The sequence below is a fragment of the Ranitomeya variabilis genome, chromosome 4 (genome assembly GCF_051348905.1).
Source record: "Ranitomeya variabilis isolate aRanVar5 chromosome 4, aRanVar5.hap1, whole genome shotgun sequence".
NCBI classification, from domain to species: Eukaryota; Metazoa; Chordata; class Amphibia; order Anura; family Dendrobatidae; genus Ranitomeya; species Ranitomeya variabilis.
The window spans coordinates 303,838,861-303,857,363 of NC_135235.1; the positions used below are offsets into that span (position 1 = coordinate 303,838,861).

Below are 18,503 nucleotides of genomic sequence, written 5' to 3' on the forward strand. Positions count from 1 at the left end.
TGGTCCCATCTGACCAGACTATATTCTCCCAGTATTTCGTAGGCTTGTCTAAATGTTGCTGAGCAAACTTTAAATGCGCTTACTGGCCATGGAGGTTGAGTGCATTACTTATAGTTTTATTTGAAACAATTGTACCTGCTGATTCCATGTCTTTGTGTAGATCTCCACAGGTGATTCTTGGCTCTTGGACAACTCTTCTTGTAATACTTTTCACTCCATTGTCTGAAATCTCGTGGTTACTTTACGCTCAAATTATATTCTTTCCACATCGGGATTATGGCCCCAACAGTGTCACTGGAACCTTCAGTAGTTTAGAAATTCTTCTACAACCAATGCCGTCAGTATGTTTTGCAACAATAAGGTTGCAAAGTTCTTGAGACAGCTCACTGGTTTTAGCCATCATGATAATGTTTCTTGTGTGTCACCTTGGTAATGAGACACCTTTTTATAGGACATCAGTTGAATGAGCTGATATTATTTTTCACAAAGTGGCAGCATTGCTTTTAATTACTGATAGCTTTCAGCTTGTATCATGACTTTCCATGGCTTTTTGCACCTCTCTTTCTTCATGTGTTCAATACTTTTTTCTCTGTCATGTCTCATTATTACACATAACTTAAACTTACGGATATTTATGGTTTGATTTCTTTGCCGGTGTGGATTGGATGGGTTGTTACCTACATCTGGTGATAATTTCATGTCAATAGCAACTTTAGAAATATCTTACAAAATTGGTGATGTGTTCAATACTTAATTTACCCGCTGTATCACCTCCGCCATTAACAGCTGTTCACCCACACCGGTCAGGTATTGATGATTTATACATTGGATAGGCCATCAATACAAAGTCGTAGCAATCCCCTCTAATAATCAGACATCACTATTATACAATGTTGGAAAAAAATAAAAATATCTGCAAATTTACTCTTTGAACACTTTTTTAAGGATAACTGAACATCTCCTGCTCTGTTCGCTTGATTTACACCACAATTTCCTGTTTGTAGTAAAGTTTTTAGACCTAGGATGGAGATTACGATCTTTAATTCCCTCTTGTCTTGGCTCATCTGAACATATTCTCCTGAATTGTGTGCTTCCCATTGTGCATGATCTCTTGTCTCACTGTCTCTACATTAGTTACATTTCCAGCCTGGCTACATTTAGATAGTGTAACACAATGCACTCAGGGTAGATGGTTATTTTCCCCCGTTTATTCTAAATTACTGTATTAAAATTACAGCGGCGTATTTCCCCTTCAGACACGGGTGTCTGTCTGTCCGTGCTTCTGTCCGTCTCATATCTTCAATTTCTAGCTGACTGTCTGTAATTGCTCTGTGCTATTGCTCTGTTATTGTTCCTGGAAATGCATAAGTAAATTGGTGCTACTATATCACTTGTGAATAAGGCCTTATTCGCATGACCGTATTTCTTGCCTCCTTTAATATACAGCACATGGACCCGTGCAAAACAATGCGGCCGAGTGTACATTCCCAGATGAGATTCTGTTCTGATTCATTTGTATGGACCAGATTTGGCCATTTCTTTTCTATTGAAGCCATCCATTTTCAACTGAAGCCATCCATTTTCATCAGATCCATTTTGCAGATGTAAAAAAGGGTCATAGTAAGGTGAATAAGGTCTTTCCCTGTGCGTCAAACTGTGTGAAGCTAGTAACACCCAGTTAAAGGAATTGTCTCACTGGGTTAAAAGTGTCCAGTTTTTGCTTTTATTTTTTTCCCTGCTGTTCCCCTGAGTATACCATTTTTTGTTTCTTTTAAATCGGCCATATGGTTCCAGAGATAAGAGCTTTTCTGTTAAGTGTTAATTTTTATGGTCTTCACTACAGGTGCGTGGCTCACAGATTCTTGGGGATGTGTCTTCAGGTCGCTCTGCATAGTCACTCTGTGAGCCACACCCTCTTGTAAAGACCATAACAAGTAGCACTAAACAAAAAGGTCCATAACCCTGCAACCGTAAGGCGGATAAAGAAACAAAAAACGACATACTCAGAGGAACAGCAGGAATAAAATAAGGGCAAAACCTGGACGCTTGTTATCTTTAATAAATTAACGCTGTGCAGAACATTTAATGATATGTTTCCAAGAGGATAACAGAGGAACCATACGGCTCACAGATCTAGAAATAGAAGCTTGAGGATTGTTACCGTAGTTTATGGGCATTACAAGTATATATTAAAACACACGTCTGTAGAGCCAATTTTCTTAATCTTTTCCAAATAATTAAGCTTTCTTCTCATTATTATTTCTCATTTTCAGGGCTGAAGTTGTATTAGGAAATATCATCAAGAAGAAAGGTTGGAGGTAATTATTTGGCCGGGTGATGAATCTTTCATGTGGTGAACAGTTTCATCTACATCCTCTTTGCTCAGAAGAGAAAAAGAGCGCCATAAATAATTAACCCAGTAAAAACGTGCAGCTTCATTTCTTGATATCTTGTTGTCAGTTATTAAACTCAATTGACCTCTGGTATTTAGAAAAAATATGCTGTATTTTATATATATATATATATATATATATATATATATATATATATATATATATATATATATATATATATATATATATATACACACATATACACTCACACCGTGAGTTATATATGATGATGCATTTAAAGATAACAAAGTATGTCAGTCACCACTAGGGGGGGGCTTGATGCATAATTTTTCATTATTTAAGCAGTTAACTACCAGCTCCCCTATTGGTGGCAGCATGTAGGCAGAATTTTATCAATTACCTGTGTAGCTATTCAGAGGATGTGGAGCTCTGTGCTAAAAATGAAGCTCAGATCATTATAAAAAATTGAGGTTTTCTGCTTTATATTTATCTACAGGATCAATTACGAATAGTTACAATAGATTTATACTACTTGGTTATAAATAGTAATACTGTTTCTATCCCATTAGGCGGTCCAGTTTGGTTATTACAACCAAAATCTTTTGGGGAGGAAAGTGAGTACCGTAATTCTACATTTTGCATTCTTGTTTGCCTTCTTTCCTGCCCCAATGATGTAGATAACCATTGTCCTTATATTGTAGGGCAGAAACTGAAAGAGGCTTATCCAGAAAACATATAATTGAAGGTACAACCTGCACTCCTGTTATTAGCGCCAAAGCTTGTTACCATAGTAAGAAATGGTGTATTGTCTCCGTAATATGAGGACGCTAATGCTGCCCATACACTAACGGGGAAATTCCTCATAGGATTTCCTTTTTTATGCCGGCCTTAAAGTGAATCTGGCAGTGGGATCAACCCCCCTAAGCCTTCTATATGGTAATGCAGGTCATAGAAAGCTGAATAAAATGATACCCTCATTTCTGCAATCCGATGTCTTTGTTCTTAATATGTAAATGAGCTGTTAAGATCTATGGCAGATCTGCATGAGAATCTGCCTCCAGAGATTACTTTAAATTTGAGACATGTGACGACTGACAGTCTGCTTTCCTGCTCTACAAGTCTCACTATGGTAACGCCCCCTTTCATTTACAGTAACCTCTAGAGGCAGATTCTCGGGGAGATCTATGTCCGGCCCATAGATCTTAACAGCTCATTTACATATTATGAAAATTGTGGATTTCTCTGGAATAAGGCTAGTTTCACACTAGCGTTTTGAGGAGCTGTGGAGGGCTGTGGACTTCCTCTGTGAAGCCCCGCCCTCGGCCGCACCTCCACCGCTAGCTGCGCCTACTTCTGCATGCGGCCTGCGTACCTATCTTTAACATTAGGTACGCAGGTGGTGCCGCTGTATGCGGATGCTTCCGCATGCGTCGTTTTGACGATGCGGAGAAAAAAAGAAATTGCTACAAGCTGCGTCCTACGCTGGTCACCGCATCGTCAAAACGATGCATGCGGAAGCATCCGCATACAGCGGCACCACCTGCGTACCTAATGTTAAAGATAGGTACGCAGGCCGCATGCAGAAGTAGGCGGAGCTAGCGGCGGAGGTGCGGCCGAGGGTGGGGCTTCACGGAGGAAGTACGCAGCCCTCCGCAGCTCCTCAAAACGCTAATGTGAAACCAGCCTTAGACATCAGATCGTAAATATCAAGGTATCATTTTATTCCGCTTCCTATGACCTACATGCTCATATAGATGAGTTAGGAGGGTTCATCCTACTGGTAAATTCCCTTTAATAAAGGGTGGTGTTACCTTAGGCCATCTCCTCCCTCGTTACACACATACACATCACCTGATGTGCTTCATCCAATAAGAATTCAAGTTTATACAGCACGCAGGTGACAAATCTGCATAAAAATGATGCTGCCGATTGTAATATGGACTTTACATCTCATCCATGGTGTGACGGAACGTGTCCACGCATTTTTTTTTTTTAACTGAAATTAAACAGTTTAGACTCAGTGAAAGCTTTATTTGATCCAAATTGAAAAAGAAACGAAGTATTCAAATAATGGCTTTTCAAATTCTATGCTTTTATGAATACTTACACAATAAAATGGAGCGTCCATAAAAAATGTTTTTGTTTTTTTATGATACTATTCTTAGTCAGGAATTTTGGGATGGTGTTTTAATTGAGAGGCTACTCATTTGTTATTACAGAGAAATATTGTAAAAAAAACAAGCATAACAATAAAAACCTCTGTATGTAACATGCCATGTATAATTTGTACTGTCCAAACATCGATGTTTAATGTTTTTCTTTTTCGAAAAGGAGTGTCTCATAATGACATCTCTGTTTATATGCTCCATCACAGCATATAGTCTTCATAGAGGGGCAAAAGTGAAAAGTAGAGTTGAACAAAAAAATTGCCAAGTCCCATGGGCACTTTCTTAGTCCATGCCTGCTGAACAATGGCCCTGCCGAACCCCTATCCCTGGCATGACGTGTTTGTGCAGCCACAATGATGAAGTTGTGTTTGGGCTACTAATCAGAAGGGCCATCGGGGATGCTGGTAGGTTGAAGGAGACTTGCAGAACTGTAGTCCAGCAGCCATGGGCTACAGACATGGACACTGGTCTACGGTCCTGAGAATCTTTTTGGGCCCCTGCACTAGGGTCCTGAGAATCTTTTTTGGGCCACTGAACTAGGGTCCTGAGCATCTTTTTGGGCCACTGAACTAGGATCCTGAGAATCTTTTTGGGCCACTGGACTAAGGTCCTGAGAATCTTTTTGGGCCACTGGACTAAGTTCCTGAGAATTTTTTTGGGCCGCTGGACTAGGGTCCTGAGAATCCTTTTGGGCCACTGCACTCTGTGACTGCAGCCTGGTGAATGTTCACAGTGTGCTGTGTACTAGCTGTCCGGATTCTCTGGTGACAGCGCTGATGGTAGGTGCGTGAATGGAAGTATGCAATTTGCATATATGGCTACGTTCACATTTGCGTTGTTGGGCGCAGCGTCGGCGACGCAACGAACAACGCATGTACACAACGCAGCGTTTTGCGACGCATGCGTTGTCATAAGATCGTAAAGATCAGGAATTTCGGTGCAGGGAAAATGCTACAAGTAGCGTCCCCTGCGCCCTGTGTTGTGCGTCAATATGACACATGCGTCGTCATTACAACGCATACCGGCGCATGTCCATGCGCCCCCCCATGTTAAAGATAGGGGCGCATGACGCATGCGTCGGTATCCGTCGACGACGCTGCGCCCAACAACGCAAATGTGAACGTAGCCTATGCTGTCACATGCAGACTACACATGTGTGGCCTTGCTATTGAGCGGCGAGGCCAGATACATCTAGTTGGAATGTGGCTGGAAGTATGATCACATGACCGCCTGCATCGGAGAATCCGGATGGCGCTCACTGTGAGGATTCACAAGTCTGCAGTCACGTAGAGTGACTGTAGACTTGATCCCAAACCCTGGACAACCTCTTTCAAGGAATCTTTAGACAACCTTTAGGCACTCTTTTATTCATGACACAAATTCAGAAGGTGCTACATAATGTTTCCACCACCTACAATAGGGATAACGTACACATTTTGGGATAACGCACACATTTTAAACTTAATTAAATTAATAAGAAAGGATTTTCTTGTTTGGATTTTCTTGTTTGTTTTTAATCTAGAAACAGTGCCATAATAGTATGATTTGCTCTAATAGGGAGTGAGCTCAGATACCAGGCACTGTCAGTGTCCAGGAATTACACTTGTAGGTTAGCTGGGCAGATCCTCCTTTTCTAATCTCATGCATTCCTTATAACTCTATTTTATTTATTTTTACAGAATGGTTTAGAAGAAATTTAAAGAAAAAAGTTAAAAAAAAAAAAATAAAAAATAATAATATAAAGATAAATAAATTAACCGTGACAAATTAACCCAAAGGATCACATTGCCATAACTGTACCAGGTAAACGGTGACTGTAGATTCCTCTGGCCCGTGGAATGTGTCATTTTTGTTTTCTTGCTTTTATTTTACTCAGGTTTAAAGGCTTCTTTAGATAGACTTCAGCTAGAATATGTGGATGTTGTGTTCGCTAACCGTCCCGATCCCAACACACCGATGGAAGGTGAGCTCCGCCATGCTAAGTAATTGTGCAGCGCCTACTACATAATCATTTATTTTCCATCTTGTTCAATATCACATCCAGACAAAAAATTTTTTAATAAAAACCGTCGTCGGACTTGGGAAGTATGTATTTTTGTATTTTGTTTATTTTTTTAAGGGTTCTTCTCTTTTTTTTTTTTTATTTGGGGGGGGGGGGTAGTTTGAGGCTACAAATATTTGATCACATATGTGCTATTAATAAAAGTGATTGCTAGGTTTTATCCAAGTTTTAAAAATGTAATTTCAGTATTGTTTCAGTACGTGGTTTCTTTGGGTGAAGGACTATTTTGTTTTGGGAAGTAACTCATTTAGAATGTTTTATGAGCTTTATACATTTTCTTGGGTAGAACAAGGAACATACATGTTAAAGTGAACCTGACTACTGATCCGTGGGCAGCTTGTATCGGTCACTGGCTGTATGATCTCAGCCAGCCATGTTTGATTCTGAAACGTTGCTGCATTTCAGATAAAAACCATACTTTAGAAGCTGTTGGGGACCGAGCTGCACTGGTCACTAGTCAGACAGGTGGGTCCCGGCAGCTTTTCCCCACCCCCTACCCTGGAGTGACAGGTTTATATAGGCAGAGACCTGTCAATCCAGGACAGCGGGTGGGGAGAAGCCGTCGGGACCCACCTGTCTGACTAGTGTCCAGTGCAGCTCGGTCCCTGCCTAGCTTTTAAAGTGTGTTTTATAGTGCCCGATACATGCTGCCCGTGGATTGGGCAGCCTGTAACAACTGTCAAGTTCTCTTTAATCAAAACCATTATTAATTTCAAATTTTAGTACCATGGCAACAATGTAAGTTTTGAACAACTTTTTTTTTTGTGGGAGTGTATTTGTTAAAGGGAACCTTTCACCCCCAAAATGGAAGGTGAGCTAAGCCCACAAGCATCAGGGGCTTATCTACAGCATTCTGTAATGTATTCTGGATTGCTGTAGATAAGCCCCCGATGTATCCTAAAAGATGAGAAAAAGAGGTTAGATTATACTCACCCAGGGGCAGTCCCGGTCCGATAGGTGTCGCGGTCCGGTCCGGGGCCTCCCATCTTCTTACAATCACGTTGTCTTCTTGTCTTCACACTGCGGCTCCGGCACAGGCGTACTTTGTCTGCCCTGTTGAGGGTAGAGCAAAGTACTGTAGTGCGCAGGCGCTGGGAAAGGTCAGAGATGCCCTGCGAACTGCAGTACTTTGCTCTGCCCTCAACAGGGCAAAGTACGCCTGTGCCGGAGCCACAGCGTGAAGACAAGAAGAGGACGTCATCCTATGAAGATGGGAGGCGCCGGACCGGACCGCGACACCCATCGGACCGGGACCGCCCCTCGGTAAGTATAATCTAACTTCGTTTTCTCATCTTTTAAGATACATCGGGGGCTTATCTACAGCATTCCAGAATGATGTAGATAAGCCCCTGATGCTGGTGGGATTAGCTCACCTTCCATTTTGGGGGTGACAGGTTCCCTTTAAAGGGACTCGCCAAGATGACAATATTTATGCCCTAGCCTCCCGATAAGCCATCAATAGCAGATTGATGGCGGGTTCAATTCCTGGCACCCATGCTAGTCAACTGGCTGGAGGGGCTGCAGCGCTGCATCCCATTTATTGCTTACCAGGCATTGTTCTGTATTTGTGGTAGACGCTATGTCTGGAATTCCCTTTTAGGTAAAAGTATTGGGTACAGCCACAACCTGCCCCTCTATATAAAGAGAAGCGAGTCTTCGTGGAGCTCCTCAGCCCCTTCAGTCAGCTGATTGGCTATTATTAATGGTACATCCTATCAATATCGTTATCTCAAAAATCCCTTTAATTTTAGAACTGTAAAAAAAAATCTGATTTTAATTTATATTTTTTTTAGAATGTTTGATACATTTTATTCAAAGGTGAAGTTATTACAGTAGCTACAACTATCACATTTCAAATTTTTTTGTATTTTTCTGTATTTCTAGATCTTGCTGTATACTTTCTTTTCATTTTTGTTTTCTCGCTTTCAATTTTTAATAATTTAAAAGTATGCCAAAATTATTCACCAGTCATCCTATGAACTATTGCCTACAATGCCACATATGTTTACAGAGAATTTATTGTTTCAGGTGGTTTGAACTAATAGGCCTGTTACACTTTTGTTGCCTTGTTGTTTCTTATGTTGTTTTATGCTCACATTTCACCCAGTTTTTAAAATATTCACGTGTTTTTCTGTTTTGTTTTTGTTTTTATAAAACAACTAATTTATTCTAAAACTGCTCATACTCCTTTACAATTAAGCTGCAAAAAAATGGAGGGAAATCAATGGGTGTCATTCTAAGTACCGTAATTTCCCATAGTAATTTTTTTTTTACAAAATTAGATTTTTTTTACTATGTTGTATTCACACAACAGAACAGTTTTTGTCTCCACCAGATGATCATTTTAAAGTCCTGTGCCCTTTTGTCAAACAATGTCATGAACTTTCAGCTGTAAACTCTGGTCTTTCTAAATCTTTCTTTCATTACCAGGAGACCCATTTAGTTCTTCCAAGTCGAGAACATTCATCATAGAAGGTACACAGTACCCACAATCTCCATATTGAATTCCATGTCCAAAAGGCATTTTATGGGACAGATAATCTTTTTATCTTTACCATACAAGTGTTTCCTCCCCAGTCCCCAAAGGAACAAAATATCCATAAAATGCATTAAAATACCCTTTAAGAACATCTTGCAAGTAAAATCCAATATTTTTTTTTCTGATCCCTTTAATTATTGTCCCTTACCCTGTTGTGCCCTGATTTGTGTACCATATCATTACACTTGTTACTAGGATTTTATTTTATTTTTTTTGCATGGTATATTTTGTGTATCATTTAGAGCTATTTTTCTGCATCATTGGTGTTTTGTTTGGTTTATTCTTTTGTTTGTTTGTTTTATATTCCGGGAACACATTACCGTTGCTGGGACTTCTGTAATGTGAGGAGAATACTCAATGATGACGCTTGACCTTCAAGAAATAAAGCATTTTAGTATTTTCTTGAAGTGGAGATCAGTTCTACAGCTGGGCAGTAAAAGAATATATATACTTTTTGTGTTATTTTTTTTCTTTACCATTGTAGCTTTGATAAAATATCCAGAAATCAAATAAAATATGCAAATTCTGAATTTTACGTTTCTATTATCTGCAGAAAAGGACAAATTACTTTTTTTTAAATTTATTTATTTATTTTTTACACTTTTCTCCTGTGCCCAGTTGTAGTATCTGTTGGTTTTGCTTGTGTGATTGATTGATTTTGATACCCAATAGTGTAATGCTCAGTTATGCTTCAGTGCACTTTTAGGGATCTTTTTCTTCCCATTTGCTAAAATGCTTGTTTTCTAGATGCCTGACACAGCGCATGGTCATATCTCATGCTTTGAGCGGACGATTTGCTTCTCTTGGCATGGGCTTATGTCGGAAAAAAAATAAAATAAAAGGTTTGCATGATGGAGACAGGTGAAGCATTATTCCCCTAAAGTGTTTCTAAAATCTCACATTTGTTGAGATCCAAATTGTAGACATATGTGTAAAATTAATGGATGTTGAAACAAGTTGAATTTTTTGTGCTAAGTTATTGACCAAAAAAATTGTGAAAGAAGAGTACCTTTTTTTGTGTAAAATTATTATTTTTTGGCCTCTACTTTTAGAAACACTTAAAAAGTCACAATTGCACTGTGCGGTTTACCTTGCAAGCACTGCAGTGAGGACTCTGCCCTCTAGACAGTTTGTCCTCATCCATCCATAATGCCTTTAGTGACATATCTCATATTCTTACGTGTAACATACACCAGTCAGGGTAACTCACCTTAGTCTAAATTAATATATTTTTTGAAAACCCGGCTTAATTCATGTCAGTCTTCATGTTGAATAGATGTAAGCCAGAGATCTTCAACCTTGTTGCTCTTGAACTCGATGCGCAAGGTGGGAGTTTTGCAACCGCTGGAGAGCCATAGATCAGGGATCTGTAAGCGAATACATGGAGTCCAAAAATTCTGTGGTCTAAGGGGTAATGTTTCTCCTTGTGGAGAGTGACATGCCAGCAAATAAGTCTTCTTACCTTGGCATGCCAGAGCTGGTATGTCACTCTCCACAACGAGAAGCGTTTCCCCTTAGACGTCAGTCCAGAGCCTCTCACCTAGCCAAATCCGATCTCATACTTTGCACTGATGAGGAGCAATTCCCCGAAACACTGTCTGCAAATTGAGATTCCGATTTGGCTTTTATCCTGAGTCATATTGCAAGGCTCGTTAAAGGGGTGATTGTGACTTGTAGGATTGCTGCTTCCAACAGGTGGTGCTATAGAATTCCAGTCCTGTTTCTCTCTGAAGAGGCAATTTGCATGTTGTCTGTGATAACCTAAGTGCTTCCCAAACTCCGGTCCTCACATCCCCAATAGGTCATGTTTTCAGGATTTCTTTAGTTTTGCACAGATGATGAAAGTATCATCAAGGCATCAGAATCCCATTCTCTCAACTGTGCATTACTGAGGAAATCCTGAAAACATGTTGAGGGCTGCGAAGACTGGAGTTTGGGAAACACTGATCTAAGTAATAATTATTTGTACTTTATGTTAGAAACTGATATGTTTTTCAATAAAGGCACCATTTACTTTATGTATTTTTTCTGATATTCTACCACTAAATTTACTGACAAATTCCCCATCCATGACATGTGAGATCAACCTCCCCAAACCGAACATCACATAGATTTTTTTTTTACATGTAAATCTATTGGCATATTTATATTTTTGATTAGTTGTTGCATTTCCAACAAAGTAGCGCTTTCTTTTGTATAAATGACAGGTTTAGTGCTATGGGCGTGACAGAGCACTTACCAATCCTCTGCCTCCCTTGATTATTTCCCCACCTAACAGCAGCCTCTTTAGCTTGATTGATAGCTCACTGTGTGTGCGATGTCACACGCCAGGCAAGGAAATCAGACAGTGAGCTACCAATCAAGCTAAAGAGGCAGGGAAACAAGCTCAGAAGGAAAAGGCTAGTTAAGTGCTCTGTCACACCCAGAGCACTTAATGCCCAATTTTCATATAGATGGAAACTCTTAATTACTCTAGTATGCAGGAACTGAGTGAAAATATAAAGTTGTCAATGGAGTATCATTTCCAAGACCTGCATGCCCATATACGCAGTTTGGGTGGATTCGTCTCACTGACAGATTCCATTAAGCGTTTGATGGCTAATGAAATTAGGGCATAATTAGTGGCCTTTAAGTGATTATAAAAGTATCTCTCACCCAGGCTGATATCAAGTGTGGAGAGCTAGCCCTGCTGAGGAAACCATCAAGAATTGTGAAAGGGTCTTATTAAATAGATCAGAAGCCATGTACGATACTCGCTAAGCCTTGGATGGTGTCCATATTGTAGTGTCATCCCTCCATGGCCGATGTCGAGTAGGAGAGTATGCCTGTATCTCTGTTTCTACCTTGACATTTTCTTCTGGACCGTCCGCAGGTCTCCTGACCCAAAGTAAACAGCTTTATATCTGCCTATGGCGCTGTTGTGTTCAGGTCAAGAGACAATCTGTAAACAGACCCTGAAACTTGGACATGTGAAGCAAGCCTATCCCCCGATACCATTAACGTAGAGATGTCTTGATCCAGTAAAGTAGACTGAAATTATTGTCCATAATGGTGGATTACTTTCTATAGCTGCCTTTTGGCACCTTAAGCCCATTGACCACATGCCATGTAAGTCTGAAATATTGGATACTGTTCAGATCTGGCTGAAGGTGTAAGCCAGGTGCCAATATTGAGACATGGAAATCCCTGCAGTTATTGTGCCTTTCAGGTTGGTGTCACATCACATAAATCTACCTTGTATAACTTCATTAAGTGCAAAAACTAAAGTAGTAACCTCTTTAGTCCCTGCAAACTTCACGCCAGCAGTCATCAGCCTGAATGTTTAATGTTTTGGGCGGCCAAACCCCAACTTGTTATTCTGGTAACTCTATTAAAGAGGTTGTCCACTGCCCTGACTCAGCTACTGGTTCTGCCATAAATGTTTAAAGCATAACCGCCTTTTTATTTTTATTTTTTAAGGGAATCTGTCACCCCCTGGGACGATTTTAAGCTATTACTATGGGTATACAGGTGATAAAATGGTTAAAATAGTCTTACCTCTACTAAAAAATAGAAAAATCTACTTCTTTCTCCAGCAAAATTGATCAGTCATTATCAAAATTCTCAATTCTAAGGTAAAATCTGTATTCAGTGAAGACTGACTTTCCCATTACTGAGATTTCGAAGGCTAGGAGAGGGAGGGGGCTCCTTCTCCCTTCCGATCGGCGCCCCGCTGTGTCAGTAAAAAAAAAAATTAATTAAAAAAAGTTCAACTATTTTTTCAAAATATTACAAAATGTAAAAAGAGGAAAATGGTATTGTACCCATAAATATGTATGTTTATGGAAAAAAATATTACACGAAAAAATGTACACAGAATTGGTATCTCTGTATCTGGTACGACCCAACCTATAAAATTGTCACACTAGTTATCTCCTTCATTTTTCATCATACTGCTGAACAAAAAGTAATAAAATGCGATAAAATAAAATGGAAATAAAAATGATATAGCTGAAAACGTCATCTTGTCCTTCAAAAAATAAACCATCATATGGCTCCATCAGCAGAAAAATATAAAAGTTATAGCTGTCAGATTATAGAGATGCAAAAACAATTTTTTTTCTATAAAATAGTTTTATTGTATAAAAGCACAAAAACATACAAAATATATAAATGTGGTATTGCTCTACCCATACTGACCCGAAGAATAAAAGTCTCATCATTTTTACCACATGGCGAGCGGCATTAAAATAAAACAAAAAACCTGAATTGCTGTTTTTTGTTAATTCTGCCTCTCAAAAAATAGAAAGCAATGAAATAATGTAATGTGCCTGAAAATTGTACCACTAAAAACGTTAACTCATCACGCACAAAACAACCCTTCATGACTCTGTCAGCAGAAAGATCAAAAAAGCGTTTTTTAGTGTGACAGCAGCCAAACAGAAAAAAAATATATATATCTGGTATCGCTGTAATTGCACCGACCTGAAAAATAAAGTCGTCTAATCACTTATACCACACAAGGAATGGCGTAAAAAAAAATTGAAAACAATTCTTGACCTGCTGTTGATTTATTTATTCTACCTCCCAAATATTGCAGTAAGGTTAGGCTCACATTTATCCTGTGCTCTACGCTGAGCACTTACATTGGGGTTTCTGTGTAAATCTATGAAATACGCGATTCAGACTGAACCCCTGGTTGAATATTTCCTGTATAGAGGCAGATGGAGGCGCTGTGGACTCTCTCTGGTCTGCCAATGTCTGTTTTTTTTAAGCGTGCATAAAAGCGCAGCCGACTACAGTTTTGTCAACTTCTGAAAAGGACACCGCTGAACAGAGGCCAAACGGAGTGTAGAGTAACTCTGCTGCCTCATTATAGTGAATGGATCCCTCAGGGGTTTCATCTAAGTTGAGTCATTCAGATGTTTAGATGGAAACCATGATGTAAGTCCTCAGCTTAGAGCGCAGGATAAATGTGATCCAAAATGTTATGTAAAATGTTCTCCATAAAAGCTTCAACTCAATTCACAAAAAAAGCAGCTCCCCACTCGGGTCCATCATCTGTCTCTGTCTGTCTGGGGCTTCCACTTTACTGGTAGCACTAAGGCTCTGGAGAAGCGCTATGGATTCTCTCCCCCAAAAGAGATCCAGTGAATTGTGCACAAATTCAAATGCCCCTCTCCCTTCTGAGTCTCACTGTGCCTAAACCGCTGTTAGCATCCACATGTTTGGTATTTCTATAGCATTGAGTGCCCGCTTAATTTACAGGGTGTGCGTCTCCAGAAGCATGAGCTGGGCACATCAGCGTACTGGATACTACAATGTACGGGCACTACAATGGCAGATTGGCAATTTTCACTCAGCAACATCCACTGCTGCTTGTTTCTGGAAAACACCAATGGAGTCAAAATCATCACTAGACCTGCAAATTCCCAGAGGGGTGTAATTTCCAAAATTTCAAAAAACTTGGGGGATTCTGCTTCTTCTGGCACTTGGGGGCTCTGTGTATGGAGTCTGCAAACTATTCTACAATAGTTCTCCAAGAGTCAAATAGGTCTCAGTCCCTTCCAAGTCTCGCCATGTCGCTAAGCAGTACTGGACAGCCACCTATGGGTATGGCCACATATGGGGTATTGAAACGTTCAGCAGAAATTGTTTGACTAATTTTTGTGCCATTTTTACACATTTCCTCATCTGAAAATGTAAAACAAAATTTGTGTGGTAAGAATGTTATTATTATTTCACCACCCAGTGGTATAAAATTCTATGACACACCTGTCTTGTCAACATGATCACTGCAATCATAGATTAATTCATTGAGATATGTAGTTTGCAAAATGGGGTCACTGATGGAGGGTTTCTGCTGTTCTGGCATCTCAGTGGCTCTACTAATGTGACATGTCCCTTTCGAACCATTCCAGCAAAATCTGAACTCCAATATGGCCCTTCCCTTCTGAGCTTTGCACTGTGCCTCAAAAGTTATTTTGGACCACATATGGGGTATTGGCGTACTCAGGAGAAATTGCTAAACAAATTGTATGTAATATTTTCTCCTTTTATCCCTTTTGAAAATTAAATACTTGGCTCAAAGAAACATTTTTGTGGAAAAAAATGCTAATTTTCCAATGACTCTGCCCAATGTTATACACTTGTGTTCACCTGAGGGTTAAAAATGCTTAGTACACCACTAGATGAATTCCTCAAGAAGTGCAGTTTTCAAAATGGGGTCACTTATGGGGGGGGTTCTGCTGTTTTCACATGTCGGGGGCCTTTCAAATGTGACATGGCATCCACAAATTATTCCAGGCAAAATTTCTCTCCTTCCCTTCTGAGCCCTGCCGTGTGCCCAAACAATAGTTTTCCACCACATATGGGGTATCGGCATACTCTGGATAATTTGCACAAGATATTTTGGGGTCCATTTTTTTTCTCATGTTACCCTTGTGAAAATGACAAATTTGGTCGTCTCTGCAAGATAAATAGACATGCTGCGGTATGGAAAGATTCGCCTCATGTCCATCTCCGCAGGGAAGCCGCGGTTGCTGGTGCACGCATAGTGGACCTGGGGATTTCTTGAAATCCCATCCACTATGCTGTAACACCGTTAACTGACCTTGGGAACATACCTTAACTTCAAATGGAATCTGGTCCCTAAAAAAAATTGGTTTTGTAAATTTGTTTGGAGAAATTGCTGAAAAAAAATTTAACTCTTCTAACTGCCTAACCAAAAAAACAATTGTGTTTAAAAAATGTTGCTGATGTGAAGTAGATATGTAGTACATATTTATTATTTTGTGATATTAATATTTGGTTTAATGACATAAAAAAAATAAGTGTTTGAAAATTGCAAATGTTTTCAAATTTTCAATATGTTCATAAATAAACGCAAATCATGGCGACCAACATTAACCACTAACATAAAGCACAAAGTGTCACACAAAAAAAACAATCCCAGAATCACAGGGATATGTTGGAAGCTTTCCAGACCAGAGTTATTACCACATAAAGTGACACTGGTCAGAATTGAATAAATTAGCCTGGTCAGGAAGGTGAAAACAGACTGGGGGGTTGAGGGGTTAAGGACAATGCACCTATACTTTTTCTGCTAAGTTTCATGTAGTTTTAGGCCTTTCTGCTCCACTTTTCATGCCCTAGCACCAGCTTTTCAGAATTCTTACTACATTTCCTATCATACCTTGTGCTGGGCAGCAAGCCAGCAGTGAGCACAGACCTGTAACTCCACCTTTACCTTGTGTCACACACAGACCTGGACAATCTCCTGTACAGGACGCTGCAGGCAATAGAAGAAATGCACAAAGCACCAGAACACCAGCCCGGTCAATAAAGATTATCCCCTTCACTGATGAATGGGTACAGATAGATTGGTTGGGGTGTATGGGGGAGGTAATTGGATTACATAGATGGGTGGAGAGAGTGAGATGAATGTATTCATATAATAGAGGGAATACAGCAGAGTGTGAACATGTAGATACAGCCTGCTGTATAGAGATACAATGGAGAGCTGTGTCTGCAGCAGTATGCACAGAAACAGTGAGCTCTGCTGGCCTCCCATGGGACAAGTCATGCCCACTTCTCAGTTTTCACAGCCTGATGTTGACGTGACATAATGCCAGAGATCATGTGACTAGAAAAGCCGCTCAGATTACAGAAGGATTTGTCCAAGCAATGTATTTGTCCTTATCCATGGCCTTTAGTTTTCATGAACGGGACATGTAAAGTAGTGGCCAACCTCTTTCACGGGCAATACTAAAAGTGTCTTCTTACAGATTATAAATAATCTTCTGAAAAGTCCTACTATAGAACTGTGAGTCTTCCATTTTCCCCTGAATATGAAACACATAGTGAACCCCTAGGAGGTTCACCTAAAAAGTCTTAGGACTCTTTCACATTGGTGACATGTTCTCCAGATTCTAGAATGGACCCTCAGACCCCTGTGGTGCACTACGTTCTGTTCCTTTTCACCATACGAGTCTGTCTAGTTGTGCCCCAGGAATGACACATCTGGAATACAGACTTGGGTACAGTTTCCCCATCTGAATTGGGCCAATTCCAAAAAGACAGTCTTTATGAAAAGTATATTTTGTCAGAGGCAAGTTCCGTTTCAGAAGTTTGATGAAAATAATAAAGGGAATCTGTCATAGGATATTTGCTACCTAATCTGAGAACAGCATAATGTAGGGGTTAAAAAAAAAAAACATATTCCAGTGATGTATCACTTAGTTTACTGGGTGCAGCAGTTGTGATACAATCAGTGTTCTTAGTTGTAGCATGAAGCAGAGCTCAGAAAGCTAACCCCGCCCACACCATAGCTTTATGTGTATTTTGTCTATTGACAGTGAGCTACTAATCAGTGCTGGAGCAGAGTTGGACAAGGAAGCACATGAGCTGTAGTCCAGGCCAGGATATTTTCCTGCTGATTAAAACATTCATCGTATTAAAACAGCAGCACACAGCCTTATATGTGACACATCGTGGAAATCAGTGTCTCAACTTCTACCTCATGCTGTCCTCAAATTACATAGCAAAAACTTGCTGACAGATTCCCTTTAAGAAACTTGACTGTGTGTTCTGGAGTAAGATGTTTTTAAATGTCTTCTAATATTCAGACATAACTTCATGTTCTTCTCATACACCCAGTGTAATCACATTATAGCATATTAATGACATCAGTTCAAACATATTTTTTTTCAAACCTGTCTCGTTAATGTCCATCTACGAATTAACAGCTTTCCTACATTTTAAAGAGAGGCTGACAAGTCAGTGATTTTTTTTTGCATGGACCTGGGTACTAAGACCCAAAGCAATCACCATCAAACCAAAGGTGAAAAAGTTCTCAGTTGGGTGCTGTTTTCTACAAACCTATCGATTTCTGTTGTCCCACAAACAGCATGCCCCCATCTACCCAGGTCACTTTTGCCCCTTTGTGTCAGTGACTGATGGGGTATTTGCTTGGCAGCAATTGATCCAATTTTTTATATAATATATCCTTTCATTTTTTACTTAATAAAATAATGAATCACATTTTCTGCAGGGTAAGGTTTCAGTCAAACCCAAGGTAAAGTATATACAATTGATTTCATTTGATAGTAAGAGTTATTCTTAGGGGCTGGTGGCTGCAAATCGGTGCAGATTAAATGAAAAAAATTATAAAAGTAACAGGTTGAATTGGCGCACAAGAAGTATTCTGTATATACAGGACACTGAGACATTATGATTTTGAGACTAACCCATTAATTTAGCATAAATTATTCTAGTTTCTTGTTATGGCTTATTTATAAAGTAATAATTTATAGAAAAAAAAGGAATAAAATATGGAAAAAAGAAGTTTGGATAACTGTAACGTGGATAACTAATATATTATTATTTTGATATATTAACTT

General features: G+C 39.6%; 1 protein-coding gene across 8 annotated transcripts in view; it reads left to right on the forward strand.

The window, feature by feature from the left end:
• The window catches only part of KCNAB2 (potassium voltage-gated channel subfamily A regulatory beta subunit 2), a 206,215-nt gene that overhangs the window by 168,208 nt on the left and 19,504 nt on the right, over positions 1 to 18,503 (forward strand). For 4 of the 8 annotated variants that reach the window (XM_077250364.1, XM_077250366.1, XM_077250365.1 and 1 more), the window contains 5 exons: positions 2,274 to 2,318; positions 2,924 to 2,968; positions 3,056 to 3,099; positions 6,399 to 6,485; positions 9,015 to 9,059. In XM_077250364.1, the coding sequence (XP_077106479.1) occupies positions 2,274 to 2,318; positions 2,924 to 2,968; positions 3,056 to 3,099; positions 6,399 to 6,485; positions 9,015 to 9,059 (266 nt within the window). The remainder of the gene's footprint in view (positions 1 to 2,273; positions 2,319 to 2,923; positions 2,969 to 3,055; positions 3,100 to 6,398; positions 6,486 to 9,014; positions 9,060 to 18,503) is intronic. The other 4 variants (XM_077250367.1, XM_077250369.1, XM_077250368.1 and 1 more) reach the window with 1 other exon arrangement.